At 40.0% G+C, this 24,812-nt stretch overlaps 1 protein-coding gene across 4 annotated transcripts in view; it reads right to left on the reverse strand.

The window, feature by feature from the left end:
- Positions 1-24,812, reverse strand: part of DPH6 (diphthamine biosynthesis 6) — a 248,942-nt gene that overhangs the window by 86,891 nt on the left and 137,239 nt on the right. The window contains exon 13 of one of the 4 annotated variants that reach the window (XM_053381515.1): positions 17,994-18,363. The exons of the other annotated variants lie outside the window; for them this stretch is intronic. Within the exon in view, the coding sequence (XP_053237490.1) occupies positions 18,340-18,363 (24 nt within the window). The 3' untranslated portion in view covers positions 17,994-18,339. Of the gene's footprint in view, positions 1-17,993; positions 18,364-24,812 lie in introns of those variants that run through there. 4 annotated transcript variants of the gene reach the window in all.

The following is a 24,812-nucleotide window of genomic DNA, read 5'->3' on the forward strand; positions in this document are numbered from 1 at the left end:
AGGAGACCATGGTGCTGTAATACTTTTTTTTTTTTCAAAATGAGGATGATTCATTTGTTTAAGCCACCTTTCATCAGCCTTCCTGAGTATGTTTGTACATAAACAGTGCCGCCCAAATTTTATTACACCAGTGCTCTTTAGATGGTTGTGTGGAAACCTACCAATCACGTACTATGCAGGACTTTACTGCAGTATACAATTGTTTCACAATATATTTATGCAGAAAGAATTTGGTTCCAAATAATGAAGCATCATAGCTTTGGGAGCCATCTGCAGTCTAAAGTGGAGAAATTCATGGAAGGAATCAGCAACCACATTTCAGATCTCCTGCACAATTGGCCAATGCCCCCAGAGGGGAAAGTGCAAACTGCCCTGTGAACTTGACTGTGAATGCAAATTAAGGTTCTGCATTAATCTGCACCTTTGGCATTCAACTATTCAGGACCAATTCTCACTTTATGCTGTTTCCCCTGTCCCATCCAGCTGACAGAATCACCCCTGCAATCCTGAGTGATCTAAAGCCATCTGAATTTTGATACTTGTGGCATCTTGGTACTTTCACATTTCTATTAATAGAAAAGGAATTGGCATGGACAAGATTTATCAAGGTGTACAGAGCTGCTTGCCTCTTCAGCCTGTTGAGATGAGTAAGAACACCTCTGTCTTCAGCCTTTAGAAGTAGATAAAGTCAACTCTATGTCACAAAAGTTGTTAACTAACATTTGTCATCGTAAGTGGTTCCAATAACATACCATGATTTTACTTGGTATTGGGATGATTTTGCCTAGATGGCAATTATTTTAGAATAAACAAACCAGGAATTTTGACATCCTACTTATAGAAAAGAAATGAAAGCAATGATGGGGTACAGGGAAACACCAAAACATAAATGTTCTAGGAATTACAGTTGCTAGTTAATAGAGTGATATGATTGCTTATTTTGCAATCTAGTCATTCTGATTTTGTAAATCAATAGCTAAATTAATTCAAAGGAAAGGCTTGATTGGTGTCTTCATTTAACTGGTGCTTGAAGTTTTGCTATAGGGAATTTTTAAGCAGGTGAGTGAATGCCTGAACAAGAAATGTATTGTATAAAACATTGGCATATAACATATATATGTCAATAGCTCAGCAGCTTACCCAGGAAACTGAGAGTTAACCTGTGTATCCCATATATTTTTAAAAGGTGGAAATAAATCTGCTATGGGGAACTGGTTTGATAGACCTTTGAAGGTCTTCAAAACACTCGGTAATATGTTATTCACTAAAAATATTCCCACAATTCTCCCATCTCCCATCATTCCTTGCCTTAAGATTCAACTGTCAACTTTGATGTGCCTTTTAAAGTACCCCTCCAAGCCTGAAAAACCATGACTACAGACCACAGAAGAGAACTCTTTGCTTTGAAACTATCTGATAAATCAGAAGATCATTTACCTGCAAGCATTATTTGGTGAAGCTAAAGCGGCACATCAACCAGGAGCATCTGAAGGCTGAGGCAGCAAAACGTCAACAACAAATTGTCATTGGCATTACATTTATGAACCTTCAAACAGCATCAGATCTTTTCCATGGGAAACCAGATCAGGTCAGACTGGAGCTGAATATTTCTTAACAAGCTAACCATCAAAAGAACTTACGTTTTGAATAAAAAGGCTATCATTTGTTGATTTGAATATCAAAGGGATACACTGCAAACTCCCAGTCTAGAAAAACCTCCCTAAGCTACACCAGACAGGTGTTTAATAATCTATTATTAAGGCACTATTTTAGGTTACTCAGAATTATTAAAAAATAGCTGTAACTGTGAAGCTGCAAATGGGACTGCACAAAGAAATGAATGCTATTAACATACTATTAACAATTCAAAAGAATGAGTTGACATACCAATCAAACTTGTTAATTGACTGTCAATGGCCTGTCCCTGAATATACAACATGACTGCATTATATATTTCAAATGCTGACAGGAAGACAGTTTCATTTGCATTAACTTCATAAACTGATCAACAACCAAACTGCCACATACATTTATAATGGGAAGCTGAATCATTTCAATATTCATGGAGCTCTGTAATTGTAAATTAGGTACTGGCAAACAATATAATACTGTATGTACTCTAAAATATCCTAAATTTCCCTGACCTAGTTCCTTTGTTATTCTAAAAGAGCAGTGGGAAAAGTTGTGCATCTCAGAAATTATTTCCACAGTAATTTTTGGCCGTATGAAAAATCCGTTTGCTATTTAGTTTGCAGCCAAGGTTTATAACTCCACACTTGCATAACTACGCTACAAACAGACAGACAAGGTAGTATTCATTTTTCTGGCCTTAGTTCCAGGATCTGTAAATGGCATTAAAAATAAGCCAAAATGAAAAACAACAACACTAGTTTATGCTTCCTGTGTTTCAATATCGAGTAAACACTCGTGGCCAGCAAATAAATACCAAAGCAAAAGGAAGCAAAGTATCTACATGGCATATTTGAAATGCACTTCTCCACATTTAATTATCTTGAAAATCTTTGTGTAGACTATGGAAAATATCTACAAGTTATCAACACAAGTTTAGGCACCCAAGTAGTAACTACTGCTGCAATCCACAAACCCAACTAAACTGATACCATTTCCCTTTTCAGAGCAGGACAAACAACCAAGCTCCAATGAAGGCCTTGAAACTACACGGAACAGTTGCAGCAGTTCCCAAGCAATGGCTACAACCTAGGGCAATTCTATTCTTTCCACAGACTATCGGTGTAGTAGGGCTTAGATACAAGACAGTGAAATCTTCTGATATCTAGGTACAGTGGTACCTTGGGTTACATACATTTCAGGTTACATACGCTTCAGGTTACAAACTCCGCTAACCCAGAAATAGTACCTCAGGTTAAGAACTTTGCTTCAGGATGAGAACAGAAATCGTGCTCCGGCGGTGCGGCAGCAGCAGGAGGCCCCATTAGCTAAAGTGGTGCTTCAGGTTAAGAACCGTTTCAGGTTAAGAATGGACTTCCGGAACAAATTAAGTACTTAACCCGAGGTACCACTGTATGACTAAAATTTATCGGTCACCTATGCAGAGCACATGTAGAAGTGACCACGTGCTGCTAACAATAGCAGTTATTTAACATATTTCCCCCCACGCTATTTTACCCGTAATGTTAGCTCTTGCAGTTACAGAGAACATACTTCTATCATTAGAAGCCGAAAAACACACACATTAAACTTTGATCCCTCTCTTAAGCATGTTTACTTGGAAGTGCTATGACGTTGATAGCATTTGTTTTCAAGTAAATGTGCTCAGGGTTGCATTCTTACTGCCAGCAGCATGTTTTGCTGGAGTTGTTCACAACTTGCAAGTGTACAACAGGCATTTCTGCAAACCCAGCTCCATCCTCCAAACCTTATTCCTCTTCTGGTGGTGACAGTGTTATTTATGTTCCCAAGCCACAGTGGGAGGAGATGAAGGGCAGAACTCCGTTCCAGTCACATATCAGCAGTTAGATGCCACACATTGTACATAAATAAAATTTGCATTCTAGTATTTATTTCTTCTCCCCACTCCTTGCAGCTTGATAACTTTTTGAATTGTATCATTTATGCCTTGATTGGCTCTTTGCTAGAGAGTTGTCTGCTGTTGTTAAGGCAAATTTCAAAGTTTGACGACAAAAGGGTTCCATTTTATAGCATCTGATTGTCAGGGTGTGTTGGACTACCTGTGTGCCAAACTTCAACTTTTTATGGCTTGGATCCATGGGTGCACAAAGACACAACTGCTCGTGCACCATCTGTATGTGTGTGTCCCTGATTTGTTCTTTGTTAGCACACTAACGGAAAGGTATTTTCTCCTGAACCGGGCATTACATTTTACATATATACAACAGCTAGAGCCTCTGTGTTTCTTTCTAAAGGTGCCCAGTAGCCATCATGTGACATTCTATCCTTTGAGGAAGCTATCAAAGCTAATATCTCTAATTTGTACCATGTGTAATCCTCCCATAATAGCATTTCAAGATGATTTGGTATTATCATCCCAGTGATTTACTCTCTTCAGATTTCGCAAAGGATTTATAATTTTTGTCAGTGCTTTTCACTTTACATATTAATTGGTAGAACAATAGAAGTGATTATTTCTCTCTGTTGGTATTATATTTCTATTACAGATAGCGGAGTGGTATTAGTTCAGCTGTGCCACTGTCCAGAATTAGATTGAACTTGCAGTTACATTAAAGCCTGGAAATTGCTTCTTGGATTGGTGGGTTGAAAGTAATAAGACTTAAGATTTAAAACATTAACATTTTATTTTAGTGTTAAGATATCTCTTATTCTAACTAGTGCTTGCTGGAATTTAAAGAATTATTCCCAATTTCCCAAATGTTGCCTTCATAGAGAAAGCGATTCTGATTCATATTCTTACATTCATGTTGATTCTCACATTTCTCAAACTTTCCTTACAACTACTCCTATTTAAAAAAAAAAAATAGGGGGCAGAAATCGGATATACAGACATTACTTTGCAACCCCCTCTTTTCCTCGGTTTCTTTTTCCTTCCCCATCCCTTTTCCCTTTTGTGCCATGCCTTTTGTAGATTTCAGTTTGAGAGAAAGGACTGTGTTGTTTGTATTGATACGTAAGCTGAGAGCCTTTCTGAGTGGCGACTGGGGTATAAATGCTTTAAATCGGGGATGGGGGAGACTGTGTCTCTCCTGGTGTAGTTAGTCTCTAACTCTCAGTCAGCAAGGTCAGTGAACAGGAATGATGTTGTACTCCAACAATAACTGGTGTTCATGGCAAACTGGGGCCGGGGCCAGGGGACTTATGCATATTCTTCATTTAGGCCCAAATGCCTGAAGATGCCATATATCACTGTGATCCTTGGATCAAAATACGTGCTATTACTGCTGCTAAGCACTTGCACAAATGTACAGTGGTACCTCGGGTTACATACGCTTCAGGTTACAGACTCCGCTAACCAGAAATAGTACCTTGAGTTAAGAACTCTGCTTCAGGATGAGAACAGAAATCGTGCAGCGGTGGCACAGCGGCAGCAGGAGGCCCCATTAGCTAAAGTGGTGCTTCAGGTTAAGAACACTTCCAGGTTAAGAACAGACCTCTGGAACGAATTAAGTACTTAACCCGAGATACCACTGTTATATGTAAAGTGGCTCTGTAACGTTGGTCTGATTCACTAACTTTGGCTTAGTGTGAACACTTGGGCTCCAGGAAAGAAGCTCACATCCACTTTCCTCCCTTTTTGCTGGTGCCCCGAGCTTATCATGCCAACCAAATCCAGGTTCTTAGTTTAACGCTGTCCACATTAACCATGAGCTGTAACCAAGGTTATGTTACATGGTTTGGTTTAGCGTGACATATGAACTAGTTCAACTGAGTGGCACCAACTTTTGTTAACTACTTTGTTTCATTTGCACGTCCTGCCCCCCCCCTGAGTAGTTTCTCAAGGTATTAAATTACTCTCTTTTAAGTGTCAAGAAGTCATCAGTGTAAACATGGTAAAAAACCAACCAACTTACCCACACAACTGTATTTTCTTTGCTACTGGAACTATGATTGCATGGCTGAGCTCTGAAGTATACTTATTAAGGAGTTCAATGGAAATGGTCTCTACCTGATTTATTTATTTTTTAAGTGTACCAAATCTTTATAGAAAACTCCATGAATATCAACAAAATATGCTCTATTGATAATTTTAGCCTAACTGCCCAGAAAAAAATATGTTCCTCCATGCAGGTATCTTATGCTCACAAAAAGACTGTTTTACACTACAGAACTGTCAGAAGAAATAGAAGCTTAGGGTCAAACAGACATGCTACAAGTAGTTATGTGATTTGCCCTCAAATGAAGTAACTTGTTTTCACAAACAGCTAATCCAGCTCAAGATGCTAGCAGTTATCTTAATTCTGCTTGAAATTCTTCAGATCTAACAATTCCAGCACATTCCCACCCCCCGCCCCTTATTATTATTATTATTTTACTTACTGGAAAATATTTATCTGGAATTTGCTACTCTACATTAAACAGAAAGATGGAGCTGCCTCAGTTCACTGAGACCTAACTGGTAAGTCTTTCAGCACTTCTTAAAACACAAAGAGGTGATCTGACAGAATCTTTTGCATGAGGGGAATGGCAAAGCCTGAAAATCGGGAAGGGGGCAGAGGAAGAACTGTGAAGTGTTCACACCAGACATTCTAATGCCTCATCTTTACAAGAGAAATACATGGCTGCCAAATCAGTAAAAAATGTTAACACCAAATAAAACACAGTTCTCTCTTCCTAACTTCGTTATGTTTTTTCACCCGGGGACCAAGAACCATCTATCATCCAAGTGCACACACATTTGTCAGAGTTCAGTTGGCATGACTAAAATTCCCTTCTTCATTGAAAATATATGAAACAGAGAGCAAAAGTTAACTGGCAGATAATAAAGCTTTCACGTGCCTTTTAAGTGTCTGCCAGAAAACAACTGACGTTGATAACCCGTATTAGATGAACAATGCTCAATATAAGTTTTGAAAAACAGATTCCATGCCTTCATTCTGGACATTCAGTCAGTTGCCATCCGCACTAACACTACTATTATTAAAATTCTGAACTCTGCAGCAGTTCTCATCTACAGATGGAATGAGTCAGAGGAATTTCAAGGAGTCGTATGCTTGTTTAATTCCTGTTTTAATGGGTATATTAAAATTACAAATATGGAACTGTGTGATTCTGAACATGTTCTTTTAGCAGCACAGCTCACTCACAAACACTACAGAGTGAACAGATTTTGCAGACTTCTAATGTCTCCTGAGCTTCTCCTAGACCCCTATTTTTTGGGGGGGGGAGAAGTAGAGTCTCTTAATGGGCCAACCCACTGGCTTGAAGAGGGTTTTTCCTGTGTTTCATGACCTCTTGCACATTCTGCAATGCTCAAACAACAACATACTGTGGGAGGCACTCTGTTGCTCCAGCCCACGGAAAGGTGTGCCTGAAAGTCCTGGCTCTGGTTCTATGGGTCCTGGTGTTGTGGCACCTAATTCAATGGATTCCTGCCTGCCAGCCTCAGCATAAGAAGCCCTCTGATCACCAACTTCAGGCTCAGAGCCAGAAACCTAGCCTGCCTCCTTAGCCGGTGATCCTGTAGCAGACAACTGCTGGACTCCAGGGTCATGACAGCATTGCTTTTGACAACTGACAATGATGTGGTGATTTTGAAAAAAGGTCTTCAGCTGATTAATATTTTTTCTGGCTTAATCTGGTGTTTTATTTTGATGAAATTGTTGAATCTCTTTTTGGTTTTTACCTCCTGATTTTGTGATCGGGTTTAATTTGGGTATTGTTATTGGTTTTGTCTCTTTGTTATTTGATTTCCCAGCTGCCTTTATTTTATTTTAATTAGGTGAAATATAGGTTTTTTAATCATAAAATTAAATAAATAATAATTAAATCCCCACCAGCCATGGGGGAGGGACAGTGCTGAGGTGGGTGGTATACATGTTTTCTCATCTCCAACCCAACTAGATGCAAATTTTTAATATTAGGACACATCAGTCATGCATACACACAGTGGATATGTGTGGGCAGGGGGTTAGGGAGAAGGATCTGCAACTTCTTATTTAAGGTAGATCCCTACATTCCTATCATAACTAAATTCTGTTTATCTTGTTCAGGTAAACTAGTATTTAACGTACCCTTCCCAGGCAGTCTGTCCATGAAGGAATAAAGATAATACGAACATAAGCAGAGAGCAGCAGGATCAGGGGGCAAAGGTCCTTATAGTTCAACATCCTGGTCTCATAGGGAACAACTAAATGCCTTCTGGAAGCATTCAAGCAGGACCGCAGTGCAACAGCACTCTGTCTCCTTGTGATTCTGAGCACCTGATTTTCAGAGGCATTCTGTCTCCCTACAAGGGAGCTAGAAAATAGCCATGATGGCCAGTACTATTGGATGCGGGTGGCGCTGTGGTCTAAACCACTGAGCCTCTTGGGTTTGCCAATCAGAAGGTCGGCGGTTTGAATTCTCGTCATGGGATGAGCTCCTGTTGTTCTGTCCCAGCTCCTGCCAACCTAGCAGTTCGAAAGCACACCAGTGCAAGTAGATAAATAGGTACCACTGCAGCGGGAAGATAAACAGCGTTTCCATACGCTCTGGTTTCCGTTGTGCCAGAAGCGGTTTAGTCATGCTGGCCACATGACCCAGAAAGCTGTCTGTGGACAAACGCTGGCTCCCTTGGTCTGAAAGCGAGATGAGGGCCACAACCTCATAGTCACCTTTGACTGGACTTAACCATCCAGGGGTCCTTGACCTTTACCTTTACTGGATTTATATACCACCTTTTTGCCAAGGCCTGTAAACATGTTCACAATAGCAAACATTGATAGCCTTACTGCCCATGACTAGGAAGAAATATGTAGAAAATAAAGGGGGAAATCTGTTCCTCAAGAAAAATTATATATATAAAAAATACAAAATATAGCTACAGACAACATGGGCAAAAGGTCTCATTGGCTTCTTTGCAAGAACGAAATCCCTGTTAAGAGTGTTCAAATATATTAAAAAGGCTAGAATCCATAACTAAGTTATCTGCCTTCTGCTTTGCTCTCTACAGGATTGTACATTTCAACCGGCACTTCCCCATTTCAAAAGGGCTGGCAAAGTATTAGAAGAATTTAAAGATTTAACTTGAGAATGTGGTTCGCATCTGCCACAGTACAGGGTTGATTCCTCAGAGTCTACTTTGATAATGCACTACCTGCTCCACTGTTTATCTGACCAGCTTACTTCCTGCCAAGCTGGATCTCACTCACCAAATGGCTCCGAATTGTCACACTCTTTTTAAAGTTTTCTCCCGAGTTCTGTTCACATCAAAACACAGTTCCAGCTCTGCTTTGATTGCAAAACCACCCCGCCATGGGCTCCAATTACATATTTACGACCTACCGTTCATTGCATTTTATGCTGAAAATTTGAGGGGAAATGCATGAGATTTCCTTTACTTCTAACTCAGACTTAAAGAAACACATTTAAAAGGATTAACATCTTCCAAAGCTCACACAGAATGGAACTAAAATACTCTGAACACTCAGAACTGGTTTACAAGTAAGGTTATATGACGTTTGCTAAGCAGGATGGCTGGGGGTGGAATCCAATGTGGCGCCAAGTGATCGTTCCATCAGCACAAGGATTTCTGTTTGCGCAGCAGAATGCTCTCCCCCCTCCTCGCCCATGCACCCCCTAAATCTGTTCTAGAGGTTTCCCCAACCCCCTCGAGCAGATTTGAGGAGGACGTGTGGCACACAAAGGAGGAGGAAAGGGATGAAAGACCTGCTGTGCAAATGAAAATATTTGGGTTGATGTGACCCTGTAGCTGGATACCACTCCATGTGCCCCAACTTACAGAGAATGGTCTTCTGTTTGAAGGCACCATACAGCATTACAGTGGTACCTCGGGTTACATACGCTTCAGGTTACATACGCTTCAGGTTACAGACTCCGCTAACCCAGAAATAGTGCTTCAAGTTAAGAACTTTGCTTCAGGATGAGAACAGAAATCATGCTCCAGCTGCACGGCGGCAGCAGGAGGACCCATTAGCTAAAGTGGTGCTTCAGGTTAAGAACAGTTTCAGGTTAAGAACGGACCTCCGGAACGAATTAAGTACTTAACCCGAGGTACCACTGTACTGATAAATATTTAAAAACCTATTCTACCCATTACGGCATCAGAACATAAGGAAAGGGAAAATGGAAGGAAGGACATTTGATGTCCATTTTCCTGAACAAAATTACTCTTCAGAAACACATGTACTTTTGCACACACTTTTATTTATAAGCACTCACCCACTGTCTTTCACACACTTCAGATGTGTTCCTATTCCCCCCCCCACTAACACTATCTTCATTGAAATCCATGCTCAGCAACCAAAGTAGGGCTCACACACGCTCAGAAGCAGGAAAGGGATGCAATAATTTCTATGCTGTTACGTACCTAAGGAAATTCATTAGAGAAAAACTCCCTCTTCGCTGCATATTGCTGGTAAGATCCAATGACAAGGCCGGGAGGAAGCAAAAGTCAGCACAGGGCCAAACTAAAAAGAAGGCGGAAAAATATATAGGGTGAAAATTCCACAACTGTTTTACTGAAGCCTAAGGGACGCGGGTGGCGCTGTGGGTTAAACCACAGAGCCTAGGACTTGCTGATCAGAAGGTTGGTGGTTTGAATCCCCGTGACAGGGTGAGCTCCCGTTGCTTGGTCCCTGCTCCTGCCAACCTAGCAGTTCAAAAGCACGTCAAAGTGCAAGTAGATAAATAGGTACCACTCCGGCGGGAAGGTAAATGGCGTTTCCGTGTGCTGCTCTGGTTCACCAGAAGCGGCTTAGTCATGCTGGCCACGTGACCCGGAAGCTGTACGCTGGATCCCTCGGCCTATAGAGCGAGATGAGCGCCGCAACCCCAGAGTCGGTCACGACTGGACCTAATGGTCAGGGGTCCCTTTACCTTTACCTTAAGGGCCAAAATAATGTTTGCATATGCAGGCAATGCTGTTTTACTGTGTTCAGACAAAAAGACGCTGCCTTAGAATGAGTTTCCAACTAACTCTACTATAACATCCATTAAATACTTCATGAGTGACAGCAGGAAACACAGGTGAAAGAGAAAGAAAAGAATGATTGGGAGCAAATGAAGGAATATTTTGGTGGATAAAATTAAAGACAGCTAATGATTACCTCCAAAGTCCACACACACACCAAAACCTTCCACTTGGGTCTTTCAAACCTCAGAATGAATTTGCCATCATTAAGGAAAATTAAATATCAACATCCCTTTATTGAAAACTAGATGCCCAGTATTAGATTACACAGTATCATTTGGACAAACAGCATTCTCCAAATAAAACCAAGATCAATTGCGTGATAGCGTATATACATCTCTGGGTACTAATCAGTAAGGAAAATGTATCAAATATGCAAGAGCGTATCGAAAGGAAAAGCTTGCAAAAGCAGGACAGCGTTTCTCCACAATCTTAAGCATTCTTGAGATCTCATTTGCTGTAAGTTATGGGATAGCTAGTTATTGCATCATCAAATCTCTGCAGCTCTTTTTGAGCTGACAGGGTCATATACTCATACAGATAAACTGGTCAAGAGCAGAACGTAGTTTAGAGAGGAAGGCCGTGCCGCACTGAAATGGGACTCTTACAGGATATTGTTCTTTTTGAATGCTTTTATTTAATATTCAATCTCTCTTAAAACTCCCACTTTATTGCTTCATTAGCATCTATGAGATTCCAAGTGAGTTCAAAAGGGGAGGGGGTGGAGAGAAAAAGCACATTCAAAATAGACTTTATTGTGTGATGTTAACTCCAGACTTATTAGACTGTTAACACACCTGTACATTAAGAGGCACTTCAAACATTAACCATGTAACAGGCTAACAATAAAAGCTCGCCCTCCAAAAAAGGTTTTCCCAACGCCTGCACGCAAAAACCAGAAAACCGGCACAGCTACACCTATAAACTAATTTGTATTTCAACTGCCTGTCAAAATCACTAGTTTCTGAATCGGTATATCAAATTATGGTAGATCATTTGGGCGCGCACCATTTAAAAGGGTAAAAAATAGCACTTGATTTTCCAGGACATGAGAAACTTCTCTCAGTTCTTTGGTGTGAGTTAATGCACATGGCAATGCCATTCTGGAGCACAGCAAAGCAGGACTGTTAAAATGTGCTGCTTGACATTTCTATAGAATGATCACAACAAAATATCCTAGTAGACTGTGCTCTTCTTACTTGACGAGTTTTGCCATTTCCAGTGCTACCCACATGTATGGCTTTGTCTCTTGCTCAAGAACTTTTGGAGCCCCCACCCTTCCCAAAGCACCAACCATTCTTAAAACTTAGCGGGGGGCAGGGAGACACACACCAATTCAACATCAAGTTCTAACGGCTCAACAACTTCAGATACCAAAACCAGCAGGACAAGCTTTGTGCAAGGGTAACAAATAATAAGAAAAATTAGGCTGATTCTCCAGTCCGCTTCCACAACTCTTGTTAAAGCACAGCAGTGGATAATTTTCTTTTAAAATCAAAAATCTTGAGAGCTCTTCAAAACTCTGTAGAGAAAGTATTACACCTAGAAGACATAACCAACCACCAAAAGGAGAAGGCTGATGTGAAGCTGTGAAGTTTTAAAAATGTCTAAGCAAGAATACACCCCACTTAGCCACCTCTTAATTATTTTAAGGTATGAAACAGCAAGAGAAAGCCCAGCCCCTCCACCTCAAAAATATGAAATTTATATGAATTATAGAAGAAGGTCATTTCCTTTTACTCCCCCCACAAAAGTCCCTGGACCTATTTACCTGCAATTTGGCAGGCTTTATTGATTTTGGAGGAGCTCTTGTGCATTCATTCACTTTGATCAAAAGGGGGAAACGATAATAGCTGTTTTTAGATTCCTCATAATAGTGAATGGAGAAGACAGAGCTTCAGCAGAGTGACTCAGAACCTGAAACACAGATCTAAATGGAGAGAGCACAGTGCGTCTCAAACACTGGATTTTTTTATATAAAGAAAATGCACACAGAATCATAGAGTTGAAAGGGATCTCAAGGGTCATCTAGTTCAGCTCCTGGCACTGCAGGAATCTCAGCTTAAGCTTCCATATGCAGATACAGAGTGAATCTTGGGGCTCACTCACACTCCTAATGACTACTTCATGTTCAGCTGAAGTCTGATGGGAACACAGAATTCAATTCAGGTACCTGAAATAAATAGATGGAGCAGTTCTCCAGTTGCTGCACACAGGTTGGAAGGGAACAAAAAGACTGTTTCTAAGTCTTTAGCTAGTAAGGAAGGGGCAGAAATGAACAACCGAATATGTTTTGACATACAACATAATACTTTATTATCCTTCTGCCACAGCATGCAAGCATTGTCACTGGACTTTTGCTTTTGGCAAATCTCTGGTTTTGTAAGCCGGAACGATTGGCATGTTGCCTTTTGTTTTTTTATTACACTACTCAAATTCATGAGCTTTCAACTTCAGCATTTAGAAAAGATAAGAAGGTACATGTTATCTTTATCTACTAGACATAGTTGTCCCTTGCTAAATTTTATTTTTTAATTTTTTTGTCTTCCTCTAAGGGTGAATTATGACCCTGGCTGCAGAGACTAACCTGCTGCTTTTTATAGTGGGCTGGCCGACTCTTTCATAATCAGATTTATTCACAGGACATCTTTGCAGCCTACAATGTTGAACAGTAGGCCAGGCCGCATTCCTCATGGATAGATATATTTGTAAGAGTATCAGTTTGTCTCTCTTTAAAGCAGGCTAGGCGGCTTTCCTACAAGTGTATCCACTCATAGAAAATTTCTCCCAATTGCTATATTTTCATAAGAGGCTTTGGTGACAAATTTGAAGCCTGTTTTCACTATCATTCATCATGACTTGAGTGTTTGTTTGGTTTTTTGCATGATAATGGAAAGACGATGGGTGGGCGTTCCACCATCATAAGGTGGTGATGCAGAAATGCAATGTTTATGTAAGCCCCACTTCCATTATATTTCCTCACTTTTGATATTGGATGAAACCTTGGGTATATGGTGATACAGCAGGGGTTGCTAACCTGTGATCTCCAGGTGTTCTTATTGTTATTTATTAAATTTATATCCCAACCTTCATCCCAAGAAGAGCCCAAGGTGGCAAACAGATGATAAAACATTATTGTTGGGACTCTAGCTCCCATCAGTCCAAACCAGCATGACCCAGGGATAATGGGAGTTGGGGATTCAACAGAGGTCATAGGTTGGCTACCCACCGAGGTAAAGGGCACAAACATTTCTAGCATGCGAGGAGGAACTTGGGCCGGTTGGCAATTTTTGTCAAGGGCTTTTGGAAGATACAAATATGCACACACACCTCATCCGAGTTTGCACTGAATGTGTGATGGTAACACAAAAAGCACACTTGTCCTGACTCGTGACCTAGAGACAGTGCAATGCATGGTGGATGACTTTGATAATGATGAAGTTCAGGTTACATAGCCCTGCAACCATTCTCTGACTCAAAAAGAGAAGAAGAAGAAGAGTTTGGATTTGATATCCCGCCTTTCACTCCCTTTAAGGAGTCTCAAAGCGGCTAACATTCTCCTTTCCCTTCCTCCCCCACAACAAACACTCTGTGAGGTGAGTGGGGCTGAGAGACTTCAAAGAAGTGTGACTGGCCCAAGGTCACCCAGCAGCTGCATGTGGAAGAGCGGAGACTCGAACCCGGTTCTCCAGATTACGAGACTACCGCTCTTAACCACTACACCACACTGGCTCCTCTTCTGTGTCTGTTTTTCACGTTTCACAGGTGCCAATGGCTACCAGATAAGGCCATGGTCTTTTAACTAGTCAGCCAGCTCCTCCAGGGAGGCAGAGTCTACAAAAGTTCACCTTGTTGTTGTTGTTGTTTAGTCGTTTAGTCATGTCCGACTCTTCGTGACCCCATGGACCAGAGCACGCCAGGCACTCCTGTCTTCCACTGCCTCCCGCAGTTTGGTCAGACTCATGTTTGTAGCTTCGAGAACACTGTCCAACCATCTCGTCCTCTGTCGTCCCCTTCTCCTTGTGCGCTCTCCATCTTTCCCAACATCAGGGTCTTTTCCAGGGAGTCTTCTCTTCTCATGAGGTGGCCAAAGTATTGAGCCTCAGCTTCAGGATCTGTCCTTCCAGTGAGCACTCGGGGCTGATTTCCTTAAGAATGGATAGGTTTGATCTTCTTGCAGTCCATGGGACTCTCAAGAGTCTCCTCCAGCACCATAATTCAAAAGCATCAATTCCCATATAATCCTGCAGTTGGTTCTAGCTTGCTGGAAAGACAACTTCTCTTGCAGCTGTCCAAGGTCCTGTACCCTCCCTACTTGACTTGAATTTGTAACTGGACATTGCTTGCTTCCCCTGTGAGCCTGAAGCATCCACAAAATTGGAACCACTTAGAACTAATGGTTAAGTATCTGGCCTTATGTAAGGGCAGCTCAACTGTGAAATACAAAGCTTGCGGGGGAAACTTTTCAGAAGTACACAGAAACTGGCAAATACACAAATGCAATGTTTAAGCAAAAGTACAAACAGATGTAATGTCTTTTAACACAAAAGTACATGCTGTTATTTTTCTAGCTAACACAGAACTAGTACACAATTTCAAAGAAATAAAACATAAGTATCCTGAGTCATTAAGACAGGAAATGCAACTAAGCATCAATGGAAGTTGATTAAATAATTTATTGATCACATGCTGTGACTGACTGATTATATCATGCACCCAAATTTCTTTTGGTATTACAAATATGTAATGAAAATATAGCTATATTTTCACTGAGTGGAGGTTTCTAGGCAAAGGCACTGATCTAAAACATTATGGCTTTTTAGCATGAGAAAATGCACAGAGATTTTTTTTTCATCCCATAGCTTTCAATCCTCTTCTATTTTCTGCAGAGTTTGTACTGGAAGAAATATACAGTACATTCATCATGTGAACAGCACTTTTAGTTTGCAACAGCTGCATAATCACTTCATTCATTGTCAAACTTATAATGCAGGTCCATATTATACCTATCTTATGGAGAAAAAAATGTGGGTTGGAGTCCTGTTACCCCTCTCCATCCCAAACCACAATGTTCCAATGTGTCTTTATCACAGTGCTTATTCAGACAAAAATATATTCTAGAAGATAATGGTTAAATAATGCTGAAATCCAAATTATTCTGCAGCCAACGGTCTTTGTGGTCAATTCTACTGATTAATAGACAGACAGACAGATTTGTACCTGCACTGCTATTATGATACAATGTAGCAAGGCTCTGGGTTTCATCTGTCAAGTAACACTGTGCTTATTAATTTAAAATGCTTAAGAACTTCCTGCAGCTTCAGTGTGGAAGCAAAAAATGCAATGTGAATAGATGTTAGTATGTACTTCTTTTGACTAGAAATGCAACAGGTGTTAGAAGTTACAGGCTTTTTGGTTCTAACTTAAAAAAAACTTAATACTTTTTTTCTAAGAAAAAATAATAATTATGTAATCTGAAGTTCAAAACACATTGTTTTGTGTAATCTATGGCTCATAGCACATTATTAGAGCATATATGATTAACCAGAAAGACATGTCACAACCTAATTAAAAAATTTTCACACACATATTAAAGTATGTTATCTTGAGACTTTTACTAAAATAATATTTATTCTGGAGTACTGCCACACAATTCACATCTCCCTCAAGCCTATAAGTTTCCCCAACATAAATGAAAACTATACTGTTGATAAAGATAGAATCAATATTAGCATTTTATAAAAAGTCTATTGTGAGGGCTACTTCGCAAACAAAAATTGATTTATAATGGCCTGAACATTATTAAAGTCCACTTCTATGGTGCACAATCTAATAAATAACAAGCTAACAAAAACTTTACATAGTTCTTCTTGATCTAGTTCTAATGGCACAGCATTATTAGTTTCTCATGTATCATGTTCCCAGATACAGTGTGTTGAAAGATTTATTCATCTTGAGTTGTGCCCTAAGGTAATTGGGTTTTTAAAGAACCTGAATTCTACAATTATATCCGTACCAAAAAAAGAAAAGAAAAGACAGAACAGCCATCCTTTTTAAACTGACAAGAAACACTGAATCCCACGATTTAGGAATTTGTGTTTTAAAAGCTATTACATTCATTTCCCTCCTTTTTATTTCTATTTTTTTTGTATTAGCCCTTCAAATTGCAAATGCTCAACTGTCACTAAAGATCAGTGTTAGTGAGCCGCCAACATTAATCTTTTGTTTGAAGTGTATGAAGACAGACAAATAAAGGAAACATGACCAAATATCATCCCGAAGAAGCAGCAGATATTGAAATGGTAAACAACAACCCATGAACACTAGTTGCAATGCTATTGGGTAGAAGAAATTTCTAAATATCAAAGATAGCGGCATCATCGTCAGCTGGTCCATAAACAAACAATAGTCAATTGACAACATTGGACCTTTTCTTCCTTGCTATACTACTGTAAATAAACATGCTCCCCTTGCCTGTCTGAATTCTACATGCCCATTTTCAGAAATGCCGCAGCAGATAAGTAACACTGTCATGTCCGTTTTGTCAAGTACATGCTGATGATCCTTTTCGATCTGCAGTTTGGGAACATTATCAAGGTCAGGAGCAATCGCTCAGAAAAGCCCTCCTGATGTGCATATATCTAGTAATTTCTGCGAGAAATAAATGGCACAATAATAACGCACCGTGAATCAAGTGCTTCTCTCTCACACGCACAAAAATTCAAAAGGTTCATTTTAATAAAAACCTTTCACATTGCACAAGGAAGGCATATGGAAGGTATCTAGTCAAGTGAGCAGAGTGCATTTGTGTATATTACGCATGTACAGACAAACCGTCAACATCAAAATTGTTTACAGTGCCACACTTTGGGTTTATCATCCTGAAGTCAAACTTCTCTACGTGTTGGGCAAATGCCCACCTCTTTCAACTCCTCTGACCTCCACTTGTGTGTGTGTGTGACAAATTGGTTGTGAGGCATTTACAACTGATGCACATATCACAAAATTATTTCTGCCAAGCTTCCTCCATGACCTGCCCGTGGGACATGACATGCTCTGAGACGCATTGCTCTATCAAACCGAATCTTTCCAGGACAATGCAAATTATGACAAATTCCATCATCCTGCATTATGCGCTTCATGCTAATCTTCCTAATTCGAGAGAATCGGGAGGGTTTGCTGTTCTGCTGAAGGGCACGTTGTCTGATTGAATGATGGTGAAAGAATGTTTGCAAACCCACCCACCCCCCATCTTCTAATCCCAGCTGTGGCCACCTCTGCCCTACAACCACCATCCAACCTTTTCTGCTATTGAATTTCCTGCTCAGAATTAATTCAGGATCCATGTGGTCCTTTTTGTTGTTGCTTCAGCACATAATAAAATATCGCCAAGGATTATGCTGTGGTCTCGGAGTTAAAGGGTATTTTATTTTTAGAACAGTATTCTGAAACAAATGTTGCCCACTGAGTCTTCCTGCTGACTTCTAGGCTGTCAGGCTGTCACATTGGGAATGCAGCTTTGCTGATAAGTTAAACCGTCTCCCATAGTGGCTTTTGAAGCAATCATTTCAATGATAGGATTCAGGCGATTTCCAGTCTCAAACACTTTTGACTTTGGGATGTTATGCTGCTGGCTCAAAGCAAACAGTCAACCTGCAAAGCATTTCTTGAAAAAAGTCTCCAAGAAAACATGAGTCTCAGACAATTCCTCATCGATTCAGAAGGTGGCAGTATTACTACACAAAAGAAGCTGGTCAGACATCATATTCTAATCCCATCTAGCAGAAACAAACATATTTAATTCCCAGAGATACATATATTTTATCCCATGGCATAATTTACTTATAACATTAAAACTCAAAAATGAAACAATTTGCAGCAATAACCATGATTATGATGTTAGTGGCATGAATGTTACCGGCAAGATTAGACTAAAATATACCTAGAACTAAAGATCAGGGGAATTTTATTATTTATTTTTAAATCATTAGCAACATCATCACTGGCAGAACTTGCATTCCTTAAAAGCATCCTCAGCTTTGGTGAGAGAAGAAATGGTTTGTTGGGACAGAAAGACTGAAATAATACTGTTTGTACACACACACACACACACACACACACTATATATAGAGAGAGAGAAAAATGTGCAACATAATTTTTCTAAGAAAGCAGCAACAATGAAAATCTTTCCTTACAGCCACACGAGAAATGAAGACAAAAACACCAAAACAACTTACGTACCTAGAAATGTTACATTGTGGTTAAAACTTTCCTGTTCTTTAAACAAACTATCCCTATTACAAAGCTGAATTTATTATCATCAGAATTCTAAAACAGCAGAACTCTACAAAACCATCTAACTTCTTAATTACTTCTTCATTGGTGATCTGTTTTATTTCAAGCAACACTCTAGTCCAGGTGAAAAATAAACTTCATATCTAGTTTATTTTTTGTTCAGTAGGGTAAAAGAAGGCATATAGAAAATTAGAAGCCCTCAATATCTTAAGCCGCGAGGAAGAAACGAACATTTCTCTTTCATTAGCCAGTGCAGCTGACTGTGAAGGTTTGTTCTGAATGCCACAGATATGATTCCTCTTGGGCTGCTACTTTAAATCTGAGCTCAACGACTTCTTCCGAAAAACGAAGCACAACTCGTACTCCCTCTCTAGGTGAGCAAGCTTTCAAGGCGAAGCAGACATGGACTTGAAGCAGCAGCTCAAATATGGGCAACTTTTGATTTAGCATTTGCATGCCAGGCTTTAAAGGGAATCTTGCGTAATCGGTTTGATGTGTTACTGAGTCTTTGTACATGCCTAATAAATACATAGCAGAGAGCCACATTAAAGTATTAGTAAGAAGAGACAGGGAGATCTTTAGCTTTGTACTTCATTCCCAGTGAGGCTCAAACCCTCAGAGGTAAATGACTATGTGAGCACCCTTTCAGAAAAGGCACCGGGTACACCCTGCGCATGCTGCAGCTTGTTGACATGAAGCAGGGCAGGCAGACACCAATAATACATGAAGTGTGGTTCAGAGGCAATTAGGATCAGTTGTCAAGGCCAGGCCATTAATGAAAGAACATGTCAGAGGAGCTGGAGACTTCAATGGTTGAGGGCAAGAAGGCGATTTAGTGTGACAGATCGAGTCCTTCCAATGTCCTCAGTGGTACATGCTAATACCAGCCTTAACAACCTTTTGTGGCAGTGTATAATGCGACTAACATGGACTTTGATTCAGCAAAATGACTGCTGCCACTGTTAGTCTGTCTCATTCCAACAACAGTAAGAGCACAGCTTCAAATAATTACCCACTTCCTTCTCCCTCCCCCTTTCTCCTTGTCTAATGCAGTGGGCTTTTATGCACGCCATACAGTTTTTTGTTAGAAGGTCACAACACTTGTCCTGCTGTTTTCTGTTTGTTTATGCAGTGTTCCTTCCTTTTTTTAAAAAAAGAAGAAGAAGCTGAAATATATTTAAAAATGCTGCCTTGGATTAAAATAAAATTAAGAACTCAGCCTCTACTGGCTATGGGCGAAGTCAAGTGCAGGAAATCAAAGCAGGAAACACTGTCCTATCTGTGCAATCCATGGGGCGAGGAGCAAAATGTTACTGGCAACATCTTCACCCGGTCCTTGGGATTAAAAGCAGGAGGGAAGTGCCATCCTTATCCAAATGAGATGCTGGATCTGTGCCTCTGCACTGCTGCCCATTTTGATCATAAATGGAATCAAAACCGAATGCAAATCATTTAGAAGGCAACGTACCTTCGTGAAAAACTGTTAATACTTCTTGCAAGGACGTACTCAAAGTAGCCATATTTTAATATGTGTGGAATGAAAACATTAAAAGCAACTCAAATTATTATTTCGGCCCTCTTCTTTCTTTTTTGCTGTTTTAAAATCATAAGACTTGCCTCATTTCTCTCCACAGTTTAAACCTATTACCCCATTCTACAAATATTTGCTTCTTTTCACTGCCCAAATATGCTCTTCTTATGTTTTCCTGCCTAGCTTATCCAACATGTAATAATCATATAAAAATATACTAAAAGGCAGTAGGTGTGCTGTGAAGTTATTGTAACAGGTGAAAACAAAACTGTATATTTGATGGAAGTGGCCATTCCTTGGCAGGGTACATTCAAAAAGCCAAGCACAGAGGCCAAAGACAAAAAACAAAACCCACACATTGATCTTTCTTCTTTGCTCCTCTCTTTTCTTTCTTTCTTTCTTTCTTTCTTTCTTTCTTTCTTTCTTACCTTTGGTCAGATGGGCCTACTTCTATCACTTTTGTCATTTAGCAATGCCTTGACTGACCTTTCCAGAGGCAATACTTAGTTATGAATGACAGGAAAGGCTGTTTCTGGTGGGATGGTTTTGCTCCCCCCTCTGGTTTATTGTCACAATACCCTGCCTTCTTTCATTTTTCTCTTCCTGTAACTTTTCTTTTTCTTCCTTTAAGAAGTATGTGCACTCATGAGGAAGTTTCTCAATGGTAGTTTAAATACACAAAAAATAAAACTGACCTATAAACTCACAGATGCTGGGTGCAATCCAGAAAGAAGCTCATATGCATACTCTTAAATACTATCCTTGGATGGTAGAGGATTCATTCCATTCAATAAAGTGAATGAGGACATTCTATTACAGTGGTACCTCAGGTTACATACACTTCAGGTTACAGACTCTGCTAACCCAGAAATAGGACCTTAGATTAAGAACTTTGCTTCAGGATGAGAACAGAAATCGTGCTCCAGTGGCAGGAGGCCCCATTAGCTAAAGTGGTGCTTCAGGTTAAGAACAGTTTCAGGTTAAGAACAGACCTCCGGAACGAATTAAGTACTTAACCTGAGGTACCACTGTAATTCCAACTTACCTATGGTGAGCGAGGGGGTACTTTAGATTTTTTTAGTGGATAGTATGCAATGAATTGATGCTTTCAGGATAAATAATCTCTTGGCTCACCCTGGAATCTACAAGGTAAGTAGGAATTCTTAGAATCTGCATATTCACTTCACTGAATGGAATAAATCCCTTCTGAAGGAATGCCTTGCCCCAGCTCTTATTTTTATTTCAATTTTAACACCAACACTACATTCATACCAAACCTAGCAATTCAGTATTAAGAGTATAATAATGAAATATCTGAAAGGCTGCTGTATTATGTTCAGGATAAGCGATGCATTCTACTCACAGGTCTTCAAAATACAAATTCTCAACTCTGCCCCACCCCACCTATGTTGCCTCTGGGTCCCCCCCGCCAATATATGTTAGAGGTAGAGGTAGATCAATGCCCATGGCTGGTAGACTTCCAGCCCAACAATGTCTGGAAGGGTAACAGGTTCCCATTCCAGTTGTAAAGGATTTCCTCATCGCTCTTTCCTCACAACTACATGAGCTTTTCAGCAGATCTAGAACCAGCTCTTGGTTCCCAACTGATTCTACCAACTGTCAGTATCCTCTTATTTCACCTTCATCTTTTGAACTCTACAGAATCGCTTCAAGTGGGCAAATGTAGAACTCACGTTACTAGTTTGGATAACATAGAGCCCAAGACTGCAGATCACCTTCAACAATTGTTGAATACTACTCTATGTAAGAAATTACTTCAGATGTGGGTGGTACTGGTTTGCTTGATCCATCTAAGTTTGTTATTATTCTATCATCTATCTATCTATCTATCTATCTATCTATCTATCATCTATCTATCTATCATCTATCTATCTAGAATAGGCCATGTGGTGCCCTTCATGTGTCCTTGGACTCCTATGTCCCATCAGCCCCAGCATAGCCAGTAGTCAAGGATGATAGGAGCTGTAGACCAGCAATATCTGGAAATCACCTCAGCGGCTACTTCTTATATACTGACTCAGAGTAAATCTACTGAAATTAATAAACATGCCTATGTAAGGTCCATTAATTTCAATGGGTCTTCTCGGAGTAAAACTTAGTTAGACACCACTCAAAGGCCACATCTGCAGCTTTCATTTACATTTAAGATGCTTCTTACAGTGTTGTACCACTTTAACCGTAATGGCTTCCCCTCTCCCCCAAAGAATCCTGGGAAGTGCATTTTGTTAAGAGAGTTAGGAAATATCTATTCCCCTCACAGAGCCACAATTCACAGACTGAAGAAATGATTGTTAAACCACTCAGGCCATGCTCAGGGGACTTCTGAGATATGCAGATGTTTGAATATATATATATTTTTTAAAAAAGTAATTAAAGGAGGGGAGGAACTTATGGCTCAACATGGACTGAGGTTGCTAAATGGAGTCATGTTGGAAAAGAAAGCTGGAAAATGGGAAGAGTGAAGGAGTTGTATTGATTAAGCACTTAAAGGTTTATTACAGTGACCTGGAAGAGACATGCCTGTTCAGCTAGACCCCAGAACTGACTCAGTCCTGGGGATGCACAATATCCTTTTGTTGCAGATCCTACTTGTTCTTTATATTTGGGAAGTTTTGCTCACATCTGGGGCAAGTCTACTCTCTCAGCTTGTTTTTCTGAATATTCGCAGAAGGAGCATATTTATTAATTATCTGACTCAAGTCTGTGTAACACTAGCAACTGCTTCATCATTGAACCTGCCAGCTGAGTGCTAGTGTTCCAGTATCTAAAATGCTGTGCTATTCCTTCTTGACATAAATGTTCCCAGCAAATGCAAATTCTTCATCTTTCATTTAATGGCATAGGTACTATTGCTTCCTTTTGTAACTAAGCAATTCTAAATTGTATTCTGCCTCAATAAAGTCAAACTTAAAACAGGGCTTCCTAATTTATTAATTCATGCTTTAATAATATGTTGCTATGCGGATATGGCAATAAATATCATTAAAAGCATTAGGATCAAAGATCCCTGGATATATAGATGGCAAATGAAATTCATAAAAAGCCTCATACTTGACTAATATAAAAATATATATCTTACTTTAGAAATAGTTGTGCTTAATGAGACATCTTTCCTTGTAATTATCTTTTCCCACAAAAATGAGCTTGTTTTAATAATAAATAAATGAATACATTTTTCAAACCTAGTAATACAGAACTGAATGCAAACACAACTTTATTACAAATAACATCCTGTGCAGCAGTTCAGAATTGAAATAAATGAAGTAGAATTAAATCTATTATTTTAATGCATACCGACAAACAGGCGCACACAGTGACCCTCATGCCAACTAAAACACCTTGAAAACTAAAACCACCATAAACGCTGGGTGACACCATTTATGCTGAACAGAAATAAACTGTGGGACAAGGGTGGAGAATTATGTGGTGGTCATTTTTTCTTTATCCCCTTTATCCCCAATGTAAAGATATAGCTAATACATGTTTGTTTTTCATAAATTCTTTTACAGGGAATGAGATGATTCAAGGGGGATTTAAAATGAGTCAAGTAAATGGGATTTATTTTGTGGGAGGGATCTACAAGAGAAATGAGGGTCTGTGAGTAAATTTCACAAAAAAAGGGAATTGATTGGAGGGGGCTGGTGTTTCGGGCTCTACCTTATACAGAGGTACCTCCAGTTATATACGCTTCAGGTTACAGACTCCGCTAACCCAGAAATATTACCTTGGGTTAAGAACTTTGCTTCAGGATGAGAACAAAAATCGCATGCCAGCGGCGCAGCGGCAACAGGAGGTCCCATTAGCTAAAGTGGTGCTTCAGGTTAAGAACAGTTTCAGGTTAAGAACAGACCTCCGGAACGAATTAAGTTCTTAACCTGAGGTACCACTGTATCTATTTTGCTATTTTGGGTAAGACACTTATTGCCATCCAGTCCCATGATCTGCATCCAACAATAACTAGTCCAATCTTTCTGGGAACTTACAACCAGGGTGGGGCAACATTATCCATTTGTTCTCTCCCAGCCACTTGGTTGTCTGAAAGAAAAGACCTCCCTTCTTCCCTTAACTCGCTCAGGTGTTGAGAAGGAGCCCTCTTGGTAGTTCTGCTGCCCTCAGAAGTTTGGGGATGGTGGTGGCCTGAGAGAGGGCATTCTCTGTGGCATTCCCTCGTCACAGAGCTGCATATGGCACCTTCGCTATATACAACTTTCAGCAGATGCTGAAGACACACCTCTTTACCCTTGTACTTGATACCCGAAATGTGTGCTTTCAGGACCCACCCTATTTCTGTGACTGTGTCAAGGTCTGGTTCACGGGCAAATGAAGTCCTGGCAGGGAACGTCAGGACCGGGGGCAAGATGGTGGGGTGGGAGAAGGAAC

Source organism: Podarcis raffonei, chromosome 1 (genome assembly GCF_027172205.1).
Source record: "Podarcis raffonei isolate rPodRaf1 chromosome 1, rPodRaf1.pri, whole genome shotgun sequence".
NCBI classification, from domain to species: Eukaryota; Metazoa; Chordata; class Lepidosauria; order Squamata; family Lacertidae; genus Podarcis; species Podarcis raffonei.